Genomic DNA, 25,069 nt, shown 5'->3' with positions numbered 1-25,069 from the left:
TGATACTGAACTACCAAAATATTGTTTTGCTATTTCACTAATTTAATTTGTGCTAGTAAGAGATAAGGTTTCTGAAACATGGACTGATCCTAATGAAAAACTGACAGCATAAGGGGTCCTAAATGTGGGAAAGACCACTAACTGACACTGTTGCCAAGACAAGCTCTCAGAGGAAAATAGATATTGAACAAAAATGCTGTCCCATAAGATGCAGGGACAAGTTATCCATTGGTCTCAGATTCAGTATTATTACTATGCTGATGATACCCAATTACACGTTTTGACTGTGGCTTGAACAGGTGATACCATCAAGATCCTCTGTCAATGTCTGGAAAATGTTTGGCCTTTAATGGAGAAGAACAGGCTTTGGCTCAAGCTTGACAAAACTGAGTGTCTGTGGCTATTTTGATTCTCTGAGCTTGGATTCATCTTTAGTCCTGAATGTACTTGTACTTCCCTTTTAGGACTGGCATGCAGGAGCTGGTGGCAATTAAGCCCAAGCAGCCTTTGCACAAATTTATTTGATGCACCAAGTATGCTCACGTTAGACTTTACTTTGTGGCTGTACTAGTTGTCAATATGCTTCAGAATGCAATTCGTGATTTTGGTTATACCTTGAATTATTCTAACTATATCTATAAAGATATACACTTTGATTATTTGAGGGCTTCTTATCCATGGGTTTGGCCTGTCCTATACATTCTAACATACCTGCCATACTGTGGGTTCCATCAATTAAACAAGGAAGTAGGCTTCTTTGTCTTACTGCAGCCTGCTAGAACACCATTCAATCTGAAATTCATATGCCCACCTCCACCTAGTCTTTTTAAAAGCAGACTTTTACAACCTGTCTCTATCCCAGGTCTCAATTAGAATAAGTGGTTGATCTCTTCTGGAATATTTTAATTGATTAATTGACTGCTGCTTTCTCCAGACTTTCCTTCTGGCTTATGTATTTAATTTTTTATTGAGGGGTTTTGTAGACAAATAAGTAAACAGTAGCTGCAAACAGAGAACGGAACGAATGAAGACTAAAATTCAAGAAAAGTGTCAAGTATTGTTAAAAAAAGTTTTTGAAATGAGAAAGGACTAAACAAAGAATTATTGGGTGGTAGTTTTATTAATAAAATGTAGAGCTTCAAGTACCTGGATTTTGAGCAATCTTTCTTCCACTGATATCTCAGATTCTTCAGCACTCATCTCCAAGACAGGCTTTTTTAGAATTTCCACCCAGCAAAACATGTTCCTGACAAGTTCTTCAAAATGCTTTCTTTCTACACAATACATCTCAGAAACTCCAAGCGTTTTCTGTACACGATTAACCAATCTTTTGTATTTACTGACAAACTGGGAAGATTCTAGAACTGCTTCATCAATGAAAAATCCTAAATTTTTCAAATAATTTGCCTGGCAATCAAAAGAATCGAACCGCTCCCTGAAAAAGAACAACAATTATGTGAAGTTTAATTGTCATCATTATTCCCCAGGCTTTACCTACATCATCATTCATTAAATGTTGTCAGAACTGGGCAACCTGGGTCAATTATCAACCTTCATATAAGGCAACCATGCCAACTTTTTTTCCAACTGCATTCAATAGTCATTTTTTAAATAGGTAGAGATTGATAACTAGAACTCAAAATCATTATATTTACTTTTTGGCCTATGTGGGGAAATATACATAATTTTGTGTTCAATTGTGAATATCAAATCTTTGAAAATATATTTTTAGAGACTAACATTTTCAGTAGAAACATGAGTATTCCACTAAAACTAGCTCTCAAGAGAGGAACAGAGTTAAGTGAGTTGCTATAGCTAAGACAAAATACCTTTGTTTGAGTAGATTTTGATAAAAATGTTCAAGTTCTGTCTTCTCTTTTTGAACGTGTTGCCATTTTTCTTCTTGAGTTCTTAGCCACTTCTGCAGACTCTTAAAGTCCTTTTCAAGCCTTCAAAGAAATAGAATAAATACTTAAAAGAAAATCCTGTTAAGCTGTAAAAAACAACCCACGAACAGTACCATTTAATGCTATACAGTAAATTAATTTTGAGTCTAGAACAGCAAGTTTACCTATTAATACTTATTTACTTATTTAGTACTGTAGGAGGAGGAATACATCAATCTCAAAACTTATTTTGGGGGGACTAGATTTAAAGTCCATCTAAACATTTTGTATCACAATATAGATGAGGCAAGCCTAGTTCATTTTGGCTTCTTACCTAGCAAACTGTTGAAGAAAGTAGTGAAGCTCAATTTTTCGTGCCTGACATTTGGAAATTACTCTTTGCAATTCCACTTCTTGGTCCGTCACCCAGTTACTCAACTGATGGACATTTGGTTTGGGCAAATAGTTTTTCACCTGGTTCAGAACAGTCTTCACCTCATCAATATCACTGCCTTTGTCTTCAAAATTTAGGAAACTCTGGGGGAAAAAACTCATTAATTAGAGATTTATCCAAGATCAGCAATATATTTTCACTGGTGTCATTGTTTGATATGTTTTATAGTTTGCTCTGTCTGTCTGTCTATCTAGCTACCTACCTACCTATACATCCATCCATCCACAACACACTCCTTGATTGTTGCAATAAGTGACAATTTCTGAATAGATTATAACCTATTATTAATAGATCAGCACCTACAAAATTGATTTTTCATTCAACATTGATGCACGATTTTTCAATAGAATTCAATTCTCACTCACATTTCTCTTGGCATAGTCAAAAGAAACTATTAATATGTAATGGTGAGTAATCAATTAATCAAAGGCTTCTATCTCAAAGCATCCATTCACAGACAATGCTTTCATGTGGCTGTGAATGATTCATTACTCTGATCTTCCCCCCTTCCAATAGGTAACGCTGCCCTGGACACACATATACCGGAAATGATTGGAGTATTGGAGTATTCTATGCTTCTGATAAAAAAAGAATCCTTCACAGAAGAAACTTATCCCTCTGTTTCATGACTTACTATTCCAATCTTGATACACTTCAAGACTCAAATGACTACTTTCTTTTTTCATTGAAGATAGAAAGGGGGGGAAGCAAAATTACAACCTCTAGTACAGGTAGTCCTCAACTTACAACAGTTTGTTTAGGGACCATTCAAAGTTACAAGGGAAGTGAAAAAAGTGACGTATGACCATTTTCACACTTATGACAATTGCAGCATACCATAATCACCTGATCAAAATTCGGGCACTTGGCAACTGACTCATATTTATGATGGTTGCGGTGTCCTGGGTTCATGTGATCACTTTTTGCAACCTTCGGACAAGCAAAGTCAATGGGGATTCACTTAACAACCATGCTACCAAGTTAACAACTGCAGCGGTTCACTTAACAACTGTGGCCAGAAAAGTTGCAAAATAAGGTGAACTCACTTAACAAATGTTTCACTTAGTAATAGAAATGTTGGGCTCTAGTGTGTAAGTCGAGGACTATCTGTACACAGGTTCTATTCTTGATAGAATCACTGTTCTGTTGGTCAATAAACTTGTAGTTGGTTTGCTATGTCAATATTTATTGTCACCTATCTTAATCGAATATAAAACAATAGAAAATACAATAAAAGATAGTAAGTAAAAATAATCAATTCCTCAAATAGCACAAGGCTCAACAAACTAGGCTCAACTAATATCTTGAACCTAAAACCTAAGACAGTAATGGCTAACCTTTTCCGGACTGAGTACCCAAAGTGTACGTGTGGATCTGAAACCCCAAAATGCAATGTGCATGAGGCCCCCTATGCATGCAGCCCCAGTTAAACGTTTCTAGAACCATAGCCTTATCAGGATAAGGGCTGGATATCTGGATAACTCAAGATAGTAGCAAAGAATTCAATTTTTCTAGATATTTTGGTTGCCATTTATGGTTATTCAGATTTTGTAGCCCAGATCTTGTAGCCAGGCCTTACACTGTGCTCCCCAAGGTACATTTACTAAGAAAGAAATGCTATGAACCATCTCCACACTAAGTTTACATTTGTTGTTGTTGTTGTTAGTTGCGAAGTCATGTCTGACCCATTGCAACCCCATGGACAATGTTCCTCCAGGCCTTCCTGTCCTCTACCATCCTCTGAAATTTACATAGCACAATTTTAATCTATTTAACTAGTTCTGCTCTTTCGTATTATAAAAGAACACACAATACAGAATATGTGAAACTAAAACACACACTCAGTTTTAATGTGAGAAAATTTAAAATTTGAAGAATCCTGAAGGAAAGCAGTCAACACAATTTGCAGTCTTATGCCTTACCATTAGTTGATGAATTTTCTTTTCCACCATCTCTTTTGTTTCAGAGGAGCCAAAACACTCTTCCAGAGAGATCTGGACATTGCTGAACCAATCATCAAAATGCTTACACTGGTCTGCAGGAAGATGCAGTTTAAAATTTGAAGGAAAAAAAAAGATTAGTAGGATGAAGAGACAGAGGGCTTCATTATTTGAATCAAAACAATTAGCTCTGTTGTTGCTGGAATTCTCTTTGATCTTGGAGGAAAAGCCTTTACAAATTTAAGTATCAATCAGAAAAACAATTTAAAATCCTTGAATAATTATTTAACATTGAAAAAGAATCATAGGTGTAGATTTTGAAGCAAATTGAAAAAGGAGGCAGTTTTCCCTCCACACAATTATATCTTTAAAATTAAGTTACAAATTTATATTACTATCTACTTATTATAGTAACTATATTTTAAGTATATAAAAATTTGAAGTAGTTACTTCATGAATGTTTCTAAAAAGTTTAAGTATTGTATTCTGCTCCTTTCTGTGGCTCCAAAACACTTTTATATAAAACAACTGTCAATTCAGACTATTTTCCCCAGTTAAAATTTGCTTGGAAGGAAAACAGGGACTGCGTGAAATTGGCAATTTAAGAAAAAAATAAAAATAACTTTTCACTCACAGTTCAAGAGAGTTGTAAAGTGATCCTGAAATATTTGTTTTTTTGAATTAAATAAGTCAGTGATACTTGTCAGCAGCTTCTTTAATTCAATAACATCAGGGTTCAGATAACCTGTCCCTTTCTGAAGCAATTTCATATGTTGTTTTTGATGAAGAATCTTCTGATGTATTTCCTAAATAAGAAAGGGAATATCATTGTCATGTTGACAGAAAACCTATCTGGGAATAATTTTGGTAAGCTAGGTCCTAGAAAGTCAAGGAAATCAGGAACAATAAGTATTTCTCAAATGACATTTGTTAGCACCTTTTAAAAGAAGTTGCATCTTTTCCTGGGATCATACAAAGCCAGGGGGGGAATGGCATCCTGCCACAAATTACAAGGAAGGGGGAATGAACCAATCAGCCATAAATTGCAAGGGAACCAGAATGAATCAGCCTCTAAGGCAGGGGTGTCCAAACTTGGGAACTTTAAGACTTGTGGACTTCAACTCCCAGAATTCCCCAGCCAGCATGCTGGCTGGGGAATTCTGGGAGTTGAAGTCCACAAGTCTTAAAGTTCCCAAGTTTGGACACCCCTGCTCTAAGGACAGGAACTGAATGGGTAATTGTAGTGAGAGGTGCCAAACATCCAAGCTTTTCCCCAAAGACATCCTATTGGTCAAGGGGGAGAAAGCAAAGGAAGGGGGGGAGTGAAACCTTTGCATGGGAATATTCCATTCTAGCTTTACTTTCACTGCAATCACTAAACTTTAGTTTCAATCTCAATTTCAATCATTTCAATCAAATGGAGTTAAGGGTCTTTCTTTCCTCAATGTCTGACACATTTGATTTAAAGATATGACAAAAGATATGATGTGCTTATTCCCACAGGCTCTGCATCACTCCTTCCCCTACTGAATTTAAAACTCTGTACAGTCATAAATAATAGCAATCATATAAATATACAATTACCAATGTCCAAATGTAATAATTTGGCAATGCTGACATAAGTAAATGTGATTGGATTTTGTTTTTAATAAGTTTTTGAAGCTAGTTACTAACCTACATTATGTTCACATATACTGCTAAGCAAGATTTCAAACTAAAACTTGCTAAGTTAAAACAATCTTGACTATGACAGAACACAATTCAAAAATCACATTATGGCTTATTTATGTGTGAATCTTGCCCAAGTATAACTAGATTGTGCTAAGTCTATGTATACTTGTGTTTTTTTTTACTTATATGCCCATCCATTGTGGTTTAATATTTTGTACAAACTCCGTCTCTGAATCCTGGTTCATATTGATCATGATTGAGACTGACATTGACATAATTTTTAACTACTATGAAAGGTAACAGGAGAAGGGAATATGGGAAATTCATATGGAAGAGAATGATGGAGCTCCTAATTTTCTGGTCCCACTCTGAGTCCAACCATTGAAATTCCATCTATGTCATTATAAGAGCAGTTCTAAATATTATCTGCAGATGGAATATCATTTGCTTTGCCAAGCAAACTAAAGATGCTTCTTTATGGTGTTGTATGTGTCTGAAGTACCTCCAATTTTGTAAAAATCTCCAAAGGATCAGATGGAGATAAAGCTTCCAGAAGAGATTCTGTCATTCCAATTTGAGTCTTGGCAAGATAAAGGTCTCCTTTCAGCTCTGTTGTACTGCTATGGACTTCGGTGGGTTCTGACTTATTTGGTAAATGCTTTCTTATTAACTCCATTTTGTTCAAAAGAGAGGATTTAATAACCTGAAAAGGAGCAAAACAGATGCCAAATTAGGAGTTCTCATTATTTTAGTAGAAATTGAAGAGAAATATTTCTAGAAATATCTGCCTTCTGTTTAAATTACGATTTTTTTTTGCAAGAAATGACAAACACATCTCATATTTTAGGTATACCTAAGATTTATTTAAAAGGTTGAAGCTAATTGTTAATGAAAAAGGCATTCCATTTTCAAATTATTTTCTGTTTTTCCCTTACAATGTCTACATGATAACATTACAGTGTAAGTTTCTTTCACATCAACACAAAATCTTTTCATCTAGTGAGTTTTGTTTCAGAGGTTCCCCTTGCACAAACATGTGTGCTAATTGTTCCTGACTCTGGGGGCGGGGTGCTCATTTCTGTTTCAAAGCCAAAGAACCAGCACTGTCCAAAGACGTCTCCGTGGTCATGTGGCTGGCATGACTAAACACCGAAGGTGCAAGAACACTGTTACCTTCCCACCAAAGGTGGTTCCTATTTTTCTATTTGCGTTTTTACCTGCTTTCGAATTGCTAGAAGTTGGCAGAAGCAGGGACAAGTAACTGGAGCTCACTCGGTTACATGACACTAGGGATTCGAACCGCCAAACTGCCGACCTTTCTGATCGACAAGCTTAGCCACTGAGCTAGGCTTAAATCAAGAAAATCAGTTCTAATTAACGAATGAAGGCAAATATTGGATAATATTGCAGGATCCAATCTGGGTCGGTCACCAGCACCTCAGGGAACTCTGTGCTCTAATTAAAATTGCCAAGTTTGTTTTCATAACAATGTGTTTGCAACCATGTTCTATCATAATCTAGCATTCAAAGGAGATGTTGACCAACAGCATCACAAATTATTAAGGTCAACACAGTCACTACCGAAAGCAACAATATATGCAGTACAGAATATTTCTTTCTTCAGAAAAATCCTTTTTACTATGCACTACTTGTTAAAATAATTTCCCCATAACTTAGGATATTTCTAGCATTTTCTTGAGAACATCACTGAAAATATTTCCTTTATTTCATGGCCTTCAAAGGATGTTGTAAATGTTGTGCAAATGTTTTGTTGCAATCCTCCCCCCCCCAAAAAATGTCTAATTTAGGTGCTAAGCATCTTTATTAGTGTTATACCCTCTCCTGACATGCAACAAAGATAGGATTATGAGAAATTTCCCCTTCTACAGATACTCAAATACTTAAGAGGAAGGCATGCCCCCCACACACACACACAGATGCACATACTGAGGCACAAACACACTTATGAAATTTCCTAATTATAATTGCCAGGCACTTCTGGCAAGGCAAGTTTCCAGAGATTTCTGTTTCTCAGAGTGTACACAGAATTAACCTATGTCCCAATCTTTTTAATCTCAACTAAGATGACTAGGAAGGGGAAAATAGCTGAATTAGAGCTATTGCTTCTCACCTTTAAAACTCCAGAAAACCACTAGATGGGAGCATTTTCAGCCTACAAATGAGCCCAGCTAATTCCTGACCAACTCAACCTTCCTCCCTTGAAGTTAAATTGGGGGGCTTCTTGAGGTTTTATTCCTATAGTCACCTAGACATGATGGCAAAAGAGATCTTTACAATTTGTTTTGTAAGGCAATATGAAGGCATAGAAAACCTTTTTGGGACAACAAAGATGGGCAGGCCTATTATATCAACCACAATCATATTTTTTGTAATTAATCCTCTTTCACCTGTAGTTCAAGTGGGGGTTCACTGCTGTTAAGAAGATCCTGAATTTCATCCACCTGTGTATCAAATTCCTCTAACTTTTTTTCTTGGAATAGGACATCGGCCTGAGAAGATACAGAAAACAGGTTATGTACAAACTATCCAATTGTAAATTTTATTTTACTAGTTATTATTGAATGAAACCATAATCCGCTGCCCTTGAAGGTTGCTGGAAGCAACAACTGGGCCAAAATACAATGGCATAAACAGTTAGGAATATAACTCAGGATACCCATGTAGCACCTCTGCTATTAAACTAGTCCAGGGGTGTCAAACTCAAGGCCTGGGGGTCAGATCCGGCCCGCGGGGTGCTTAGATCTGACCCGTGGGGCCGCCCTGGAAACAGCAAAGGGCTTGCCCATGGTGCCTCTGCCAGCAAAAACAGAGTTCAGGGAGGCCATGCAAGGCATACCTTGGCTCCGTTTTTGGCTGCAACAGCCTCCTGCAGCCCTCTGTTAGCTAAAATAGAGGCCCATGGAGCCACACACTCCGTTTTCTGCAGCAAAGAGCTGATGAGGACATCATGGTCAAAAATAGAGCCTCAACAAGTTATGTCGAGCTGGCCACGCCCCCCTGGCCACGTGCACAGCCTGACCTCCCAAGATCAAACACACCCGATGCAGTCCTCAATGAAATCGAGTTTGACACCTCTAAACTAGACTGATTATCACTGATGATTACCTCCTAGGAAGCCCTTCATGGCACACAGCCTGAATACCAGAGTGATCTTTCCCATCTTTTCTGCCTATTCCGTAAAATCCATAGAGCCCACCTAGGGAATTCCAGGAACTGAAGTCCACATGTCTTAAAGTTGCTGGAGTCGAGAAACACTCCATTAAGCAATGTCATTTGATAAGAACTAGAAGGCATTTTTTGCATGGCATCTGCTCTTTGGAATGACATCTCCCTGGAGATTTAGGCTGCCCTGACATTTTTGAATCTTTAAATCATTTCTGAAAACCTGGGGTTTATTCCTCTGACTCGGGGACAGGCTAGGATATACCCAGGTGGTGTTCAGTGTTACTATTAAAGTATGTGTTCCCCTTCCATTAATTTGCTTTTGTTTTTAAGTACTTTTGGTTTTATTTTGTACACCACCCAGTGTTGAGTTGGACAATCTTATAAACATACCCACCTGGCATTTTTGAAGAATTACAGATAAAGCAATGACTGAAGAGAACTTGACAATGTTGTTATTTATATAACAAGGCTCTGAGGATAGTCCCTCATAGTTTGGTCATACTTGTGTGGCCCCCACTCTGACCCTATTCAAATAAGTCCTTAAAACCTGGCTTGGACTAGAATGGTTGATAGGCACTTTGAGATATTTGTGGTGATGATATTTCCATGATGTTTTGCATGATTTTTGTACTGTTCTAATAAATAGAGAAACTAAAGGCTTTTTGATGACTACAGTTTTCAAAATCCCCGATTGTGGCCTTGCTACATGTAGTTAAAGGCTTTGAAGGAAGCCTTTAAGTATATGTGGCAAGGAAGCCAAAATAATATTGGTAATATTTATCCGGTTACATAATGTAGGCAGGGATTCCATATTAATATAATATTCATTTATTGGTCTCAAGCTGTTTACAGTGATAGATTACACACTTCACGTATCAAAAGGCTCTGAGATCAATTTTTGCCATCTTCAGGTATGATGTAGAAAGACTGTTATTTGAACTGTCACAGAGTTACCACCACAGATCTACCATCACTTATGTAGGTAATACGGAGCAATATGAGGGAATGATTTGACTGAAAAGAAAAGAACTTTCTCATGACAAACAAATTATTCGCACTGGATTCCTATTCCTTTTTAGAACAGGCTGCATCTTAATATAAAAATGGCAAGGGTTTTGAAGACCTCGTCTTAAATTTTGTTGTTAACACCTACTATCATTTTGAATTAAAGTTTCCTTTTCATGATAAAAATAGCTTTTCAAACATATCTTTTTCATATCTGCATCTCATAAAGAAATGCAAGGAATTTTATGAATGAATCTTATCATTGCATTCAAGTACAGAGAAGAAAGCCCAGTGGGATGTATATATAAAGGAATCATCCTGGAGGCAGTGTTTGTGGTGATCAATAAGCAAATGGAAAAAAATAGCAGAAAGGATGGCACTATGGAAGAGAAAACAAGGAGGGAGGAAGAAAAAAACAGAACTTTATATCTTGAGTCACACCTTGAGGGCATTGTCCCATTCTTCCATCTAGTTTAGAAAAAGTTGCCTGCACTTAGGGAATGACAAATAATCCCCATCAACCATACCTCCAATTCTTCCAATTCCTTTTCAGTCATGTTCCCATCTTCTAAGTTCTTCTGAACTGCATCTGACCATTCATCAAGCAAACTGGATATGTTAAGAAGTTTGTCCCATAAAGCCAGAGCTCTTTCCAGGTTTTCACAATAGCTTTCAGTCCGCTCATTGATCTGGAAGAGGGAATTATGTTTTCCAAAAAAAGAGAAAGAAACAGAACATAAAGCTTTCTAATCAAGCAAGAACATGAAGAGAGAGGCAAGGTAAAATGAAGCCAGACACAGAAACAAATAAGGGGAGGGAAGTAATCCAATGTTCCCATGCCAGTTTCTTGCTAAATATGGTTTTAAAAATTATCATATCAAAGATCACAACAGCTCTCCAGACTCTAGAGACAGGTTTGGCAAGGTGGCTTGGTTTATTAGATGGAATCTTCTCCCAATAATGTGTTCTAACTGGTTTTAGTTAGGAACTGCCTGGGCATATTCATTAGGCAGTCAATATCTTTCTCTAGCTTTTTAAAGCATTGAAGTAACACGTGCTTAAGATCTGCACTTATGGAAAAACTCCTGGGAGTGCCAAGCAATATAGGCAACACAAGACAATATTGATTGTTTGTTTACATCTTTGAGAATTATCTCCAACAAGAATTTGCATTTCTTTGAGTCCCACTTTGTTTTAAGCATGCTCCAATTATAACTCAAATTTCCCTCCTTTTGGGTTTCTCATCATGCTAAATTTAATTTCATTTACTTTGAAAAATACTTGGAAGTCAAAATTAATTATTACAATGAATGATAATCTGGAACATCCTTATAGTTAGCTTATATAACATACATCCAGCCATCGGTCCACAATAGCATTAGCCTCATTCTCAAATGGGGGCTCCTCAAAACTCTTCATTTTGTTCACTTGAGACTGAAGATTTTTGCACATTTGGTTTAATCTATCAACATCCTCAGAGTAACTGTTAAATTCTTCCTTTGCCATGTTGACCTATGAAAAGATGAGAATACACATTTATGAAGAAGTCTGTTACATTTGTGGGAAATTCTAAAGAGTAAGAAACTTGTCAAAATGGAAAAGGAGAGGCAACGCACTGACCTTTGATTTTCAATATTTATATTCATTTCAGCATAAAACAAGAATGAGGAAAAAAGTAACTGAGTTGTGCTTTATTATGAATTTTCCTAGTTTTAAAAAATTTGGTTCCCTTTTAACAAGAATTAAGTGTATTTAAATATTTTAAACGTTGAGCAATATTCTGCTTTCTTTTTATGCAAATGCTTTCTTCCATTAACTTGCATAATAACTATATCTCAGGTTTATTTGTTGGCTTATTCATCTTCTTTTCAAATATATGGACTTGCAATTCTCCTCTCACACATTTGCCATATACTGTTTGTATAATATTGAATTATACTGTCAAAACTATGTTGAAACCAAGGCCTGGATTGTTAATGGCAAATCAAACCTCAAATATTCTATCTAATACGGGTCCACAACCCCTGGTCCATGACTGGCATGCCAGTAACTGGGCCGTGCAAACAAGCGAAGCCCCATCCATGGGATGCAGGCAGCGCGTGAAACCACGCCCCTTCCAGTCCATGGAAAAACCTCTCACCGTGGAACCGATACCTGGTGCCCAAAAGGTTGGGAGGCCTTCACTATATAAAATAATAAACACTGTTTTTCAGGTAATTCAATACTTCCTTTGATAACTACAGTTGTTTCCAAAAATAAACCACCCACTTTAATTTATAGAATTGTGTCACCAAATTTGTGCCTCTGAAACTTGCAAAATAACATTTTTATTTTCTACTTGGGACTTCTGAAGTGGCTCTTTTGTGCCCCCAAAACACGCAAACACAGGCAGTGGAGCACTGACCTTTACCACTTGGCAATTATAAAGCTTTTGTTAATGACAGCTTTGTTCCCTGTCAGACAATTCTCTGTTTTTAGTACATCCAGCTAGACAATGAGAAAGGAGGGCAAAGGTTTTGAAGCAACAGATGATCGACAACTTGTCCTCTTATTCTTCTAACAGAAAAAATAAGCATGAAACTCTGCACACTTTGGGGGGGAGAGAATTCTGATCAATTTCTTTCTTTAGAAATGCCAATGCAGAATTGAGCCAGATCAGGAATGACAGGACAGACCTGTGTTTTAAAGGCCAATACCCTTTTTAAAAAACCAAACCCACAGCTAAGGACCTTCTTTTTGTACCTGTGAATTAATAAACTGGAAATATAGCAATTGATGTGTGAGAAAATGCTCATGACATTGTTGAATCCAAATAAAAAAATCTTGGTAGAAATGAAAGATACCTCACACATATTTGTATTCTGACTCTTATCATTAATTACATTATACATAAGCTGGGGAAAATCCTAAAAGACCAGGAATGAGAGTCCTTTAAGCCTTTATTTAAGTAACAAAGATACAGAAAGAGATGTCAAGTTTTTTTCTGAAATGGAATGACCCATTTCAAGTCCTCTTTGAGGTAAAGTTAAATCTTTAAGGCAAGCAAGGTAGCAAGCACTACTACCAAATTCTGAAACATCCATCTCTTTTCTTTATATATTTTGTTAATGTTGACAGTGTTGCCTATTGATAAACTTTGTTTCCCACTCAAGCATGGAAATATTGACATATTCAAATATCTTAAACAGGTGGTCATCAACGTACAACAGTTCATTTAGTGACTGTTTGAAGTTATAACGGCACTGAAAAAAGTGACTTATGACCATTTTTCACACTTATGACCACTGCAGCATCACAATGGGTCATGGACAACCTTCTGACATGCAAAGTCAATAGGGAAGCCAGATTCACTTAACAACTGTGTTACTAACTGAACAACTGTGGTGATTCACTTAACAACTGTGGCAAGAAAAGTTGTAAAATGAGGCAAAATCCACTTAACAAAGTCTCACTTAGCAGCAGAAAGCTTGGGCTCAATTGGGTTCCTGTGAGCATTTCTTCCTCTATCCTACAGTAAGATACATGAAACATATCTATATCTTAATCAACAGAAAGGTTTGCCTATAGACATGGTAACATTTGAAAAATCTCAACACTTGAAGGAGGAAGCCTGGAAGAAGCCCAAAGTTTGTTGGCTTGGAAGCTTTGTCTCCTATCTCCCCTTGGAGTGTTGATGGCAACACTGTACACAGGTGGGGCTTCTCCAATGAATCACTGCTAAAATGACTGTGTTCCATAGCAGAGATAATTTGTTTTCAGATTGTATCTGTGGCAGGCTGGGAGGAATGCAATCGGTGCTTAATAGGTATTAGCCAAAGGGCACCAAGCAATGCATCTCTGGACTAAAATCTATCCAGATTCATAATTCCCATTTCATTAGAACATGCTATACACACTCCTAGATTAGGATTATTAGGATTTTATCTTTGTTCACTATGAATCTGTAAGTTACTAGCTGTACTGGATAGGCAGCAACAAACCAAAAAGTAAGACACAGTTTCTGCCCATAAAACATAGTGTTCTTGAGCCAGACAATGGCTGTTCAAATTGAGGATAATACTCTGAACTGAGGCCTTTATTTAGATGAGGGGTCAAACTCAATTTCATTGAGGACCACCTCAGGGATGTGTTTGACCTCAGAGGCCGGGGTGGGCGAGGCCAGGGTGGGCATAGCCAGCTTGACATCACTCATGTCGGGGGTGCCTGTGGTGGCCCAAGCACTCTGCCAGCAAAAATGGGCTCATGAGCTCTGTTTTCAGCTGGGGCGGCCTCCTGCAACCCTCTGCCAGCAAAATGGAGCTTGGTGGGCATAAAGTGGCCCTTGCGAGCTCCGTTTTTGGTTGGGAGGGCCTCCTGCAGCCCTCTGTCAGTGAAAACGGTGGTCGAGATGGCCACACACGGCCTTCGCGAGCTTTATTTTCACTGGCAGAGGCATTGCAGGCTGATCATTCTCTTTTCCAGGGCAGCCCTACACCCCATGGGCCAGATCCGGCCCACAAGCCTTGTGTTTGACACCCCTGGATTAGACCTTTGTGTCAAATGATGATATACTGTACCTAAGCAGTATATAACTGATGATATATTGAAAACATTACAGCTGTCTTTTAATGCAGTGATCAGCAGTGAAGGAGGAAAAATACTTATGACTAATTCCTAGGTCTTTGTTTAAAATGAAAGCCCTCCAGTTGTCAATGTATTGTGCCCCGTACCCACCACTGAATGCTACAGGGTGTTGTTCATTTGCAAAGAACCAGAGAAAGTGGTTTACTAGGTACAAAAATTCCCTACAACTTCACCTTAGCAATTATCTTCTGCAGGTTTTCTTTTCCCATGTAAGAGGCTTGCTGTGATAGGGCATTCTCTTGCTTCAGAATAATGCTAGTCAAACAGGTTTTGCAGCTTTGATATTGCTTCAAGAGTTCCATTGTGCTTTTACAGTACTCACGCCTATAGAAGGGAACAAAGCCAAAAGAAAATTGAAGACATTTACACATCTGTCTAAAATTAGAGAACCTTATTTTTGAATGATTATGAACATGTCAAGGAATCCAGTGTGCCCATTCAACTTCAAAGTAACTAAGCTTTTACAAAAAGGAGGAAGAGAATTAGTAACCTTTAGGAGTAAACTAGGGATTAAATGCAGGGATATTCTTTCATAGTTTCATATACCATCTTAGAGGAAAATTAAAATTAGAATCATACTACATAAGGAGAGGAGTTTAACTTATTTCCAGTTTTGCATCGCCCACTCCTAAGCTGGTGTTCTAGTTATGATAGATGCCTATGATAATTGGCATCTATTTATTATGAAGATAACTGTCCATGTAGACAAAAAGAGACTAAGACTATCTGTCTCCCACAATTGGGACTAGCAACTTGGTCATTATGCAAGGCAGTTGTTAGATTGAGGGCAAAAGAAGAAGGGGATTGCAGAGAATGAGGTGGCTGGATGGAGTCACCGTAGCAGTATGGGCTTAAATGGACTCCAGAGGATGGTAGAGGCAGGAAGGCCTGGAAGAACATTGTCCATGGGATCACGATGGGTTGGACACAACTTCACAACTAACAACAACAACAAACCAAAAGTTCCAAGTTGATATTTCCCACAACCACAGGCAGAAAATATATCTTGCTCTTGGCTTCCAATAACTGACTTGTTTGACAGAGTTAATAATTTTGATAAACATAAACATTTTTTTCATTAGTTCTTTAACTTCCAATTAAAGGAGATATCAAAGGGAAGTTATGTGTTCTAGCATGAGTGATCATTTATCTCTAATTTATTGCAATGTGTGAAGATGGGTAAATCGCAGTCTACAGCTGCATGAAATATAGCAGAACAACATAAACTGTATATAGTACAGTCCAGTGGTGGGATTTAAAATATTTTACTACCGGGTCTATGGGCGTGGCTTGGTGGGTGTGGCAGGAGAAGGATACTATAAAATCTCCATTCTCTCCACACTCCAGGGGAAGGATACTGCAAAATAGCCATTTCCTCCCAATCAGCTGGGACTCAGGAGGCAGAGAATACATGGGGGCAGGACCAGTCAGAGGTGGTATTTGCCGGGTCTCTGAACTACTCAAAATTTCTACTACTGGTTCTCCAGAATTGGTCAGAACCTGCTGAATACCACCTCTGCTACAGTCCTATTCAGAAGTAAGTTTTATTGAATTCCAGTAGGACTTCCTTGGAGGAACATTTAAATATAGAATTGTGACCTACTTTTCAGTAATGGCAAGTTTAGTCTTCTTCCATAGGCCCTGGGTAAATCCCCACTGCTGACTGACTTCATTCTCCTGGGCTTTTGGCAACTGGGAAAATTGACTAATCTCATTCAAGGCTTTCATTTCTGGAGCACAGCGATCCAACTTCTTCCACAGTTCATCAAGCAACTTCAACCTATATTATCAGGAGAAAAAAACAGACTGATACCTTATAATTTCACTGTGACTATTCTGATATTCTTTATTTTAAAATAATTTGATTTATTATGTCTATGGAAATTCTCAGTCATCCAGGTAATGGTTGTCCCAAAGGTGCTTTTTCAGGAGGCAACTGGAATTCCTTGTTAGAGCTGAAGAAGCTTCTTGGATGAAAAATGAGATGTCTTCAAGGAAAAGCAAGAAAGTCAAGTGCCTCCTGAAAAATAAACCTTTCAGATTCATTGTGTATTATTTTAAAATGCTTCTAGTTTCAAGAAAGGCTTCAACTTCCAAAATACTCAACCATAAGATCTAAGAATTAGTGAAAAAAAGTTTTTTTTTTTTACCTTTGTGAAATAGCAGGAATTGTTGGGTCCCTCAAGCCTATCCCACTGATTGAATCATATATATCTTGAAGATTTTTAAATAGCTCATTATTCCTCAAGGAAAATTCTTCAGTCTTTTGATTCTGAGTTGCTTCAGAACCAATAGAGGGGCATTCTTTTACAAGTAAATCTGCTACCAACTCTTCACAGCTCATCTTTTTACCACTTTCGGGCTCTACCAAATAGATATGAAGCTGCTTCCATTTCTCATCTAGAGATTTGGCCTCTTTCTCCATGTCAGAAACCTCCTGCATTGACTGTGGAGACCAGCTCAGTGATGTAGAGGTATCCATAGAACATTGAATATATCTCAGGGAAGCCCGAAAACTTTCAAAATCTTGCAAAACTGTTTCAATGGCTTGTATCTTTTGACTCAGTTCTTCTAACCGTATTTTATACTCGCTGATCATTAAACCAACGGCCTGCCGATCTCTTTGGTCAATTGTCCATCCTACAGGGCTTTTTTGTTCTTGGCTGTTGCATTGTTCAATACAATTTGATATAGATGCCTGAATTTTCTGAAAGAAAGAACGATAGGATTGGGAAACTATGTTTTATGCATATTATTAACTACAATGCTAAATCTGAGAAATGAGAGATGGCGCTACAGCAAAATGTTAGGCTGCATACTTTTATTCAGAAAGGCACAGATTGAAACCTGACTTCTCTATGTAAGGTTGGAAAAACTCCTGCCTAATAGTCTAAAAAGCTATTACTGGTCAATGTTGATGGACCAACAGGTCAACCTGATATAAAGTACTCTAGTTTCTTATATTCCTAAGCATCATATCTACTTTTGTAGATGAAAAATGATGAGCAGGACACATTTATTCTTCTAGGGGAATAAACAGATTTGGAGGAAAGCACTTAAAGAAGTCTTTGGGTCTTTTGGCCATAATAAACATTATAGTATAATACAAAGTAAGAAAGATTCAGAACCTTTCTACTACTTTCTCTTAGAGAAAAGTGGCTGAGATTGGGAAGTTGAACTGAGAAAAGAGGAGGCTTCAGCAGTCCGGCTTCCTAGTTCTTTTCTGAAAATTTCTTTTTAACATTTTGCACTTAGGATTTCTGTGACTAAAGATAATGCTCTAGAAGAATCTGGTGCTAACCTATTGAAGATGAATAGGCGTGCTTCGAATTCACAAGAAAATTTCAACATAATCAGTACAAACCTTCACTTTCTTGTACAGAAGATCAGTTTTACTCATCACATAATGTGGAATGTCTCTTTTACAAAGTTGTTCTTCTGATTTGCAGAGTAAGAACCACTCATTTTCAATTGGCATAACAAGGGCCAAAGCAGCCTTTAAAGATTCCATCCTGTAGGACAGCAAGTACAATATGAACATTGCTTAAGGAAATGTCTTCACATGTTGTACAATATATAAGGACAGAGTAGTTCTTGACACAACTCAATTAACATAGAATGTGGTATACACCCAAGGATTTCTGTCTTTTTGCTTTTTCATTAAAGTTCATAGGTCTTAGCTTTGGAGGATCAGCCAGGCTTTGTAAAATTTTGACTAACAGGAGTAAGATAATCAACACCCCAACTCACCATTTTGTTTAAAATATCTAGTCCACGTGAGCATAAGGAAAAAGTCTAGAAAAAGAGCAAAACTTCCCAAGCTCACTTTCATTGCCTGCAGAAGTTGTTCAAAGCACTGGCCATCCACATGGATGTGTTATGCTTGACAAATCTAATTTGATATAATGTTTGATATCAGTTACTACGACTTCCTTTAGAAGTTCATAATGATGGGGCAACCTGAGCACATTTTTGTTATCTTCATTTTTGAGGAATCTCTGTTGTTCCCTTTCAAAGCTAGACGAGTATGACTTTTTTTTTAAATGAGACCTTCCTAGAAATCAATCCAGATTGCACGTTATAACTTCTTCTCGCTTTCTGTGGTCTCAGTCCATAAGGAGTACAAGCCATCCCCTCTTCACATGAACAGCTGAATACTTAAGAGGCAATCTGCAAGCTGAACTAACTTTCTCCATCTCTCACACCATCTGATAAGTCAAACTAGTTCAGAACAGGGCATCACTGATTTTCTTGAAGACAAAATCTATGTGTGCTTCCCTTATGTCCAGTCAATTAGCCCACTGCTTCTTCAAATTTTAATTTGCCAACTGTACCTTTTATCTAAAGCAAACTGCAGCTCATCCCATTCTTTGTGCAAATCTTCCAAGTCCATCTCACACGAGAACTTCACTAACTGTGAAGCCACAGAATCAAAGGGTTTCCAGGAAGAATCACCTTTACTATCTAAAGCCTGAAACAAAATGTATAAATATTAGTGGTGTGCTATAATTTTTTAAGTAACATTGTCAAATTTATAAACCCAAAAACAGAAATAATGTTCAACTATGCCTTTTTCCACAGTTTACCATAGTGTGTTAACTGAGACAAAGCACCACCAGTTCATCTATTGGTTATAATACATTCCAATTAGAATATTAATAAAATTAAACAATTTAAATTAATAATTAATTTAATTGTTAAAATAATTCATCAATTTTTCTGCACAGGAACCTAATGAATGCTCTGTAATTACCAATGCTAACCCTGTTAAAATGGAAAAGATAGCTCTATATAATATATTATTCAAACCCTTGTGTTAGCCACTGCTAGATTCCAAGGAGTAGTTAAGGATGGCAAAATATAATTTTCACTTTCATAAGCAGAGGTTTTATGTAACATGTCCTGCAGTATGTTTCTTTTGCAAGCTGTTCCATGGGTGACCGGTTAGAATCCATTTGTTTTTTTTTACTGCCAAAATAAATACCTGTCTACATAATACCCCAAGATAACGTTTGGTGTTTGTGTCCAGTGAATTGCATTGTGGCATTCTTTGGCATCAGCCCGCCTTACCAATTTAATTTTTTAACTTTAAAAAAAAATAGTATGAAGTTATCAGGATATAAACCAAAGCATCAGCCTCAAGCAGAATCTTATATTAACACTGCTACTGGCTCTCTCTGTGGCCCCTAAGTCAGAGTTGGTATTCTACCGGTTTGGACCAGATCACCCAAACCCGTAGCAGAAATCATGGGTGGTTCAATCCACCCACGTCCAGTTCTATGGCATCCCATTTAGGCCCTTTTTTCGCCAAAAGTGCATGCACACACTCACATTTGCGAAACGGTAGGGAAGGTAAGTGTGTACCACCCCTGCCCTAAGTCATTGTCAGAAAATCAAATAGGATAGTTGTATCAGAGGCTGTGGTTTGTCCTCTGGCTTACAGGTACTTTGTAACTGGCTCCACCTGACCTAATAACCATTTTATGAACACGTCCATTATATTATCTCAAAATTCCAAACATAGTCACTTGTGCTAAATGTCTGAGGAACCCTGACCTAATAAGCAAATGAGGAAAGTGTCTGAACACTTACTTCCAGTGTTTGCAATTTCTTCTGAAGGGAAGAAATGTTTCTCACATCATCAGTTAAGGAGGGAGTTATTGTCTCCCTGATGCTCTTTAGGTGGAGCTTCAGATTATGTCTTGCTGTGTCATAGCTAAGAGAAAACATGATATTATTAGCAATATTATACAAAATTGGACATGAAAACAAGATTCTGGTTTCTTCTAATGCTGTCTTCTCCTCCTCATCTTCATGAAACAATTCAACTGTTTGTTTCCTATTGCTTTACTTTCTCATATCAAGCCATCTTAAGTTATATAATAATCTTCTTCCTTGCATATCCTAAATGAATGGGGTTTTTTTTTTAGGCTTAAGTTTATTTTCAGGGCCAGAGGCCATAAAAACCATGCACAAAAAAGAAGCAAGTTCTTAAATTAAATGTTCAACATGCAAGTAAGCAAATCCAACCAGGAGAGATCTGATTTCTGAGGCTAAGGAAGGAACACTGGAGGTTTCCTAAAAGGAGACAAAGTAAGGCACTTCACTCAATTGGAACAGCCCTAGGCTATTAGAGCCTCGGTGGCGCAGTGGTTAGAGTGTAGGACTGCAGGCTACTTCTGCTGATCACTGGCTGCCAGCAGTTTGGCAGATCGAAGCTCACCAGGCTCAAGGTTGACTCAGCCTTCCATCCTTCCAAGTTCAGTAAAATGAGGACCCAGATTGTTGGAGGCAAGATGCTGACTCTGTAAACCACTTAGAGAGGGCCGTAAAGCACTATGAAGCAGTATATAAGTCTAAGCCTAAGTGCTAGTGCTATTTCAAGACCAAATGATTACGAAATCTAAAATAGTTATTCAGACTAGTCCAAAGTACAAAAATGAGGAAAATGCATTTTATGTTACTCTTTATAATAATTCTGGGACTGGAATCTGACATATTAAAAGAGGGTAAACCAGTTTGAAGATTCAGAGGTTTGCAAATTCATTCCAGATACTTCATGGTAAATACCTATTTCTTGTCATTCAATATTTTACACAGTAATATACCTTTCTTTTAATTTTTTTAAAGCCAAGTCTCCATCACTTTCCAACTTTTCTGCATGGTGTCTGCCATTTTGAAACTCCTTTTCTGGTTCCAAATTTATACAAGAAACATCATCTGAATCCTAAAAATATAACCAAAATAGTTAAATAATTGTAATATGTAATATCCATAAAAATAATTATGTAGATTCAATGGAACAAGACCTTGTTCATTTTCCATATAAAAGAAATCTCACCCCCAAAATTAAAGACTTCACTTAAAAAGACTGGAGGTTATAAAGCTACAAGGAAAATTACTTTCACGGATTTATTGTATTGTAATTCTGGCTCTTTCAGCCAGAAGAGACCTGCAACTGCTAAGCCCAGTATTTCTCAATCTTGGCAACTTGAAGATGTCTGGGCTTCAAGCGGCTAAGGTTGAGAAAGAATGGCTTAACCAGTTCCATTCTGGAAACCCAGAAAGGAATTAGAACTCAAGGTAAAAATCAGTACGTGATAATGTAGAAGCAATGCAACGGATTGCTTGTATCTGAGGAGGATGCAGGGCAGCTGCTTATTATAGGATAACAATTTGGATGAAAAGCCTTGGTATCAAAAGGTATTAATGAATTAATAGCATGAATGTTATGCTATACTAAACAGTCTTTATAATCACCAAAGGAGAAAATTCTTGTGCAAAGAAGGGCAAATTCTACAGCATCTTATGAATTTCAGGTTTCTAATATATGGCTCTGTGATCCATGCAAGACTATTTTTCAGGTTGTCACATAATAACAAATAGGCATTGATTTAGAGACCTTTATCTATATACATCAATCTTCATCAACCCGTTAGAACACAACTCCCCAAACTCAGTTTTGGATTAAGGAAGGCTGATCTACATGAACATTAAAATGTGAGTCTTACCTTTTCAGCTTCAGGATTCTGAAATGATACCTTCTCTTCATTGACTAACACAGGTGTAAACTCTCTGAATTTTAAAATGAAATAACATCAGAGCAAAGCAATGAAAAATACATCTTAACACTGAAAAAAAGAAAAGCACCATCCCAATTCTACTTAATGTTACTGAGAAAATAATTCAAAGTTTCCCAAACTTTATTTCTTGTCTTCTTTCCCTCTCATCTCCACTCCTGGCTCTTCCTTAGAATTAAAATTCGACATATTCTATTCATATATCACAAACAGTAGCATCTGCGGGGACTTGCTATTTTCATTGCAGTAATGAAAACAACATTACAACATTATGCTATAAGTTCTGTACTTTTGGGGCATGTGTGATACTGCAATGCATGTAAAAAATGGTTGGAGTGGTGACATAAAATCACCCCAATGCTGTTCTTAGTCATTTTTTGCCCCCTTGCCCCATCTCCCCACCCATGTCCCCTTTTCAGAAAAAGTACTTTAATTTCAGGACCAATTTGCACATAATGGTGAGTGATAAGCTTCTTCCTCAAAATAGCTTACCACTACCACACTAACGTTTTGCAAAATGTCTGGTTTTAATTCACAGCATAATGAAATCCATTATTCCAGCCATGAAATGAGGGACAGTCAAAGGTGTGAAATAGTTAAGAATCTCCCACAAAAGCAATTTTATATGATGCTAAACCAACTATAAGTGCCCCCATGCCACAGTTTCTACACTAATTATTGAAAATACCCACCCTTTCTCAGGTGAATGGTCATCGCCAGTCCTAGATACCAGCTCGTTGTAAATGGTTGCTGCGCATTTTTGAAGTTCTTTTTTCTTTTGCTCATATTCGGCAATTGGCAGCTTTATTTTGGACTCCTTTTCCACTTTGGTTATTTTATCACTCATTGCTTTCAAAGCTTGTAAGCAAGTGTTAAGCTCACCCAGGCTACCTTGCTGAGAAAAGAAGGCCTAAATGGATACAGAAATGCAGATGCATCCATCTTGAGTACTCCAAGTCCTTATTGACTTAACAATTGAAATCACCTGCACTCATCCCATAAAACTCTTAATGGCAGTCCCACAAACACATTTAAACCTAACCTAATCAATCATATTCTTGAAGCATTGTGGCTACGGTAACACTATGGATAAGAAATGTCTGCTGAAATTCAGAAGCCAGAGGGCTGACCTGTTAAGATATTCAAATGTCATTGTTGATGTGAAGTTGAGCTCTTTGCTCCATTAAATTACCAGACCATACGGTGCTTCAAATTCAATATCCAAAAGTGCCTTGGAGTAAATATAATATCTGTCTGCCACACTTCAAAAAAGGGACATGCTCCAAGGCATTTTTAGGGGGAGGGGAGTACAAAGCACTGGACAGCCAAATAGTAGAGAAAGAACTAAAAGGATCAGAATATTTACTCAGTTACTGTTCACCAGTAATTTAGCTCACAGGTAACATTTTGGATTTTAAAAAATATCCTTACTTACTATAGACAGACAGATTATGCAAACTTTCAGCTCAGGTATATAGATTCTACTGAATTCTTCTACAATTATTTCAGTTTTACGCAGCTACCCAACTTACTAAAGACATCACTACATCATCACTCAATTTTACACTGTTTTCTGGCACAACAATTCCAGTTTTGGTTCTTGGCCTCTCCCAGTGACAATGATTTTAGGAAACAGAGTTAAAGGAAATATTTCGTGGCATTGAGATATCAGAGAACCACAATTGTAATTCTTACCCATTACATGGTGGCTTGTAAAATAAATAAAAATGTCTGAGAAACAAAAGAGAAAGCCAGTTTTATATGGTACCTCGTGCTCCTCAATAAGTCCTTTGGTTTTCCCAGCATTGAGCAGTTTCTTCTCTTTATTTATCTGCTTATTGAGATTTGAAAAAGTCTTATTGAACTTCTCTCTTTCAATTTTCAATTTCAGGTGAATATAGGACATGATTTCACAGCGAGCAGCCTGCGAAAGAGATGGCCAAATCCAAATATTCACTTTAAGCAGCAAGGGAAGTATTTTACATACAAATCTTGTTCTAAGATCAGAATAACATTTTAGCTTCAAAATAACCCTGCACACTATGTGTTCTGTTCATTACAATCTTCCTGAGTTTCCACTCAAATCAGTTAACAGTAAAATAAACATAAAAGAATGAAGTTGTAATTAAAAAAATAAAGTTCATCCAGAGGATATGTAGCTAAGAAAGAGAGAGGATATAGAAAGGTTCACAAAATCCTTCTCTGTATATTTGTTTCGTATATTTAGGCACTTCTCTTCATTACAGATGTCTATAGTGATTAACAATAAAATCCATGATGAAAAGTGAACAAATAGAACACATCGAGAACTATAGCAAACTACCAATACATCCATATCATATGCCATATTTATCCAACATTTATATACTGTTAATATGTCAACTCTGTTTACAATTTTGTTGAAAATGGAAGCAAGTTAAAACATGATTGCATGAAAAATACAGCTGAAAATATAGAACAGAAAAATAAATTAGCTGAGAGAGCTCATTCTGGTAGAGAGAAGTTCTCTCTCTGAGGATGGGCTCCAGCATGAGTAAAGAAGCTTGGAAGACTGGTTCCAGTGAGGGACCCAGACTGGATCCTAAGAGCTCACTGTCTATTTTGTAACACAAAGGGAACAATCCCTCATGGAATATTGTAAAATTTGTAATAACCTGTAAGCCATCCAGACTCATCTTGCAGGGGAGATGGGCGGCACAAAAATTTAATAAATAAATAAAATTT

The 25,069-nt window shown here is 37.2% G+C and overlaps 1 protein-coding gene across 1 annotated transcript in view; it reads right to left on the bottom strand.

The window, feature by feature from the left end:
• Positions 1-25,069, bottom strand: part of SYNE2 (spectrin repeat containing nuclear envelope protein 2) — a 237,739-nt gene that overhangs the window by 146,336 nt on the left and 66,334 nt on the right. Inside the window, exons 21-39 of the mRNA XM_081935674.1 lie at positions 24,114-24,269; positions 23,038-23,255; positions 22,277-22,340; positions 21,374-21,492; positions 20,358-20,481; positions 19,100-19,236; positions 18,130-18,277; positions 16,916-17,472; positions 16,369-16,545; positions 14,939-15,089; positions 11,496-11,654; positions 10,670-10,831; positions 8,360-8,461; positions 6,454-6,654; positions 4,915-5,086; positions 4,263-4,375; positions 2,221-2,423; positions 1,830-1,949; positions 1,147-1,435 (exon numbers count right to left, since the gene is read on the bottom strand). Coding sequence (XP_081791800.1) covers positions 1,147-1,435; positions 1,830-1,949; positions 2,221-2,423; positions 4,263-4,375; positions 4,915-5,086; positions 6,454-6,654; positions 8,360-8,461; positions 10,670-10,831; positions 11,496-11,654; positions 14,939-15,089; positions 16,369-16,545; positions 16,916-17,472; positions 18,130-18,277; positions 19,100-19,236; positions 20,358-20,481; positions 21,374-21,492; positions 22,277-22,340; positions 23,038-23,255; positions 24,114-24,269 — 3,372 coding nt within the window. The remainder of the gene's footprint in view (positions 1-1,146; positions 1,436-1,829; positions 1,950-2,220; positions 2,424-4,262; positions 4,376-4,914; positions 5,087-6,453; positions 6,655-8,359; positions 8,462-10,669; positions 10,832-11,495; positions 11,655-14,938; positions 15,090-16,368; positions 16,546-16,915; positions 17,473-18,129; positions 18,278-19,099; positions 19,237-20,357; positions 20,482-21,373; positions 21,493-22,276; positions 22,341-23,037; positions 23,256-24,113; positions 24,270-25,069) is intronic.

This window comes from Natrix helvetica (assembly GCF_964273705.1).
Source record: "Natrix helvetica genome assembly, chromosome: 1".
In the NCBI taxonomy this organism is placed as follows: Eukaryota; Metazoa; Chordata; class Lepidosauria; order Squamata; family Natricidae; genus Natrix; species Natrix helvetica.
The sequence above is the reverse complement of the archived record's forward strand: the minus strand, read 5'-3'. Positions and strand labels throughout refer to the sequence as shown.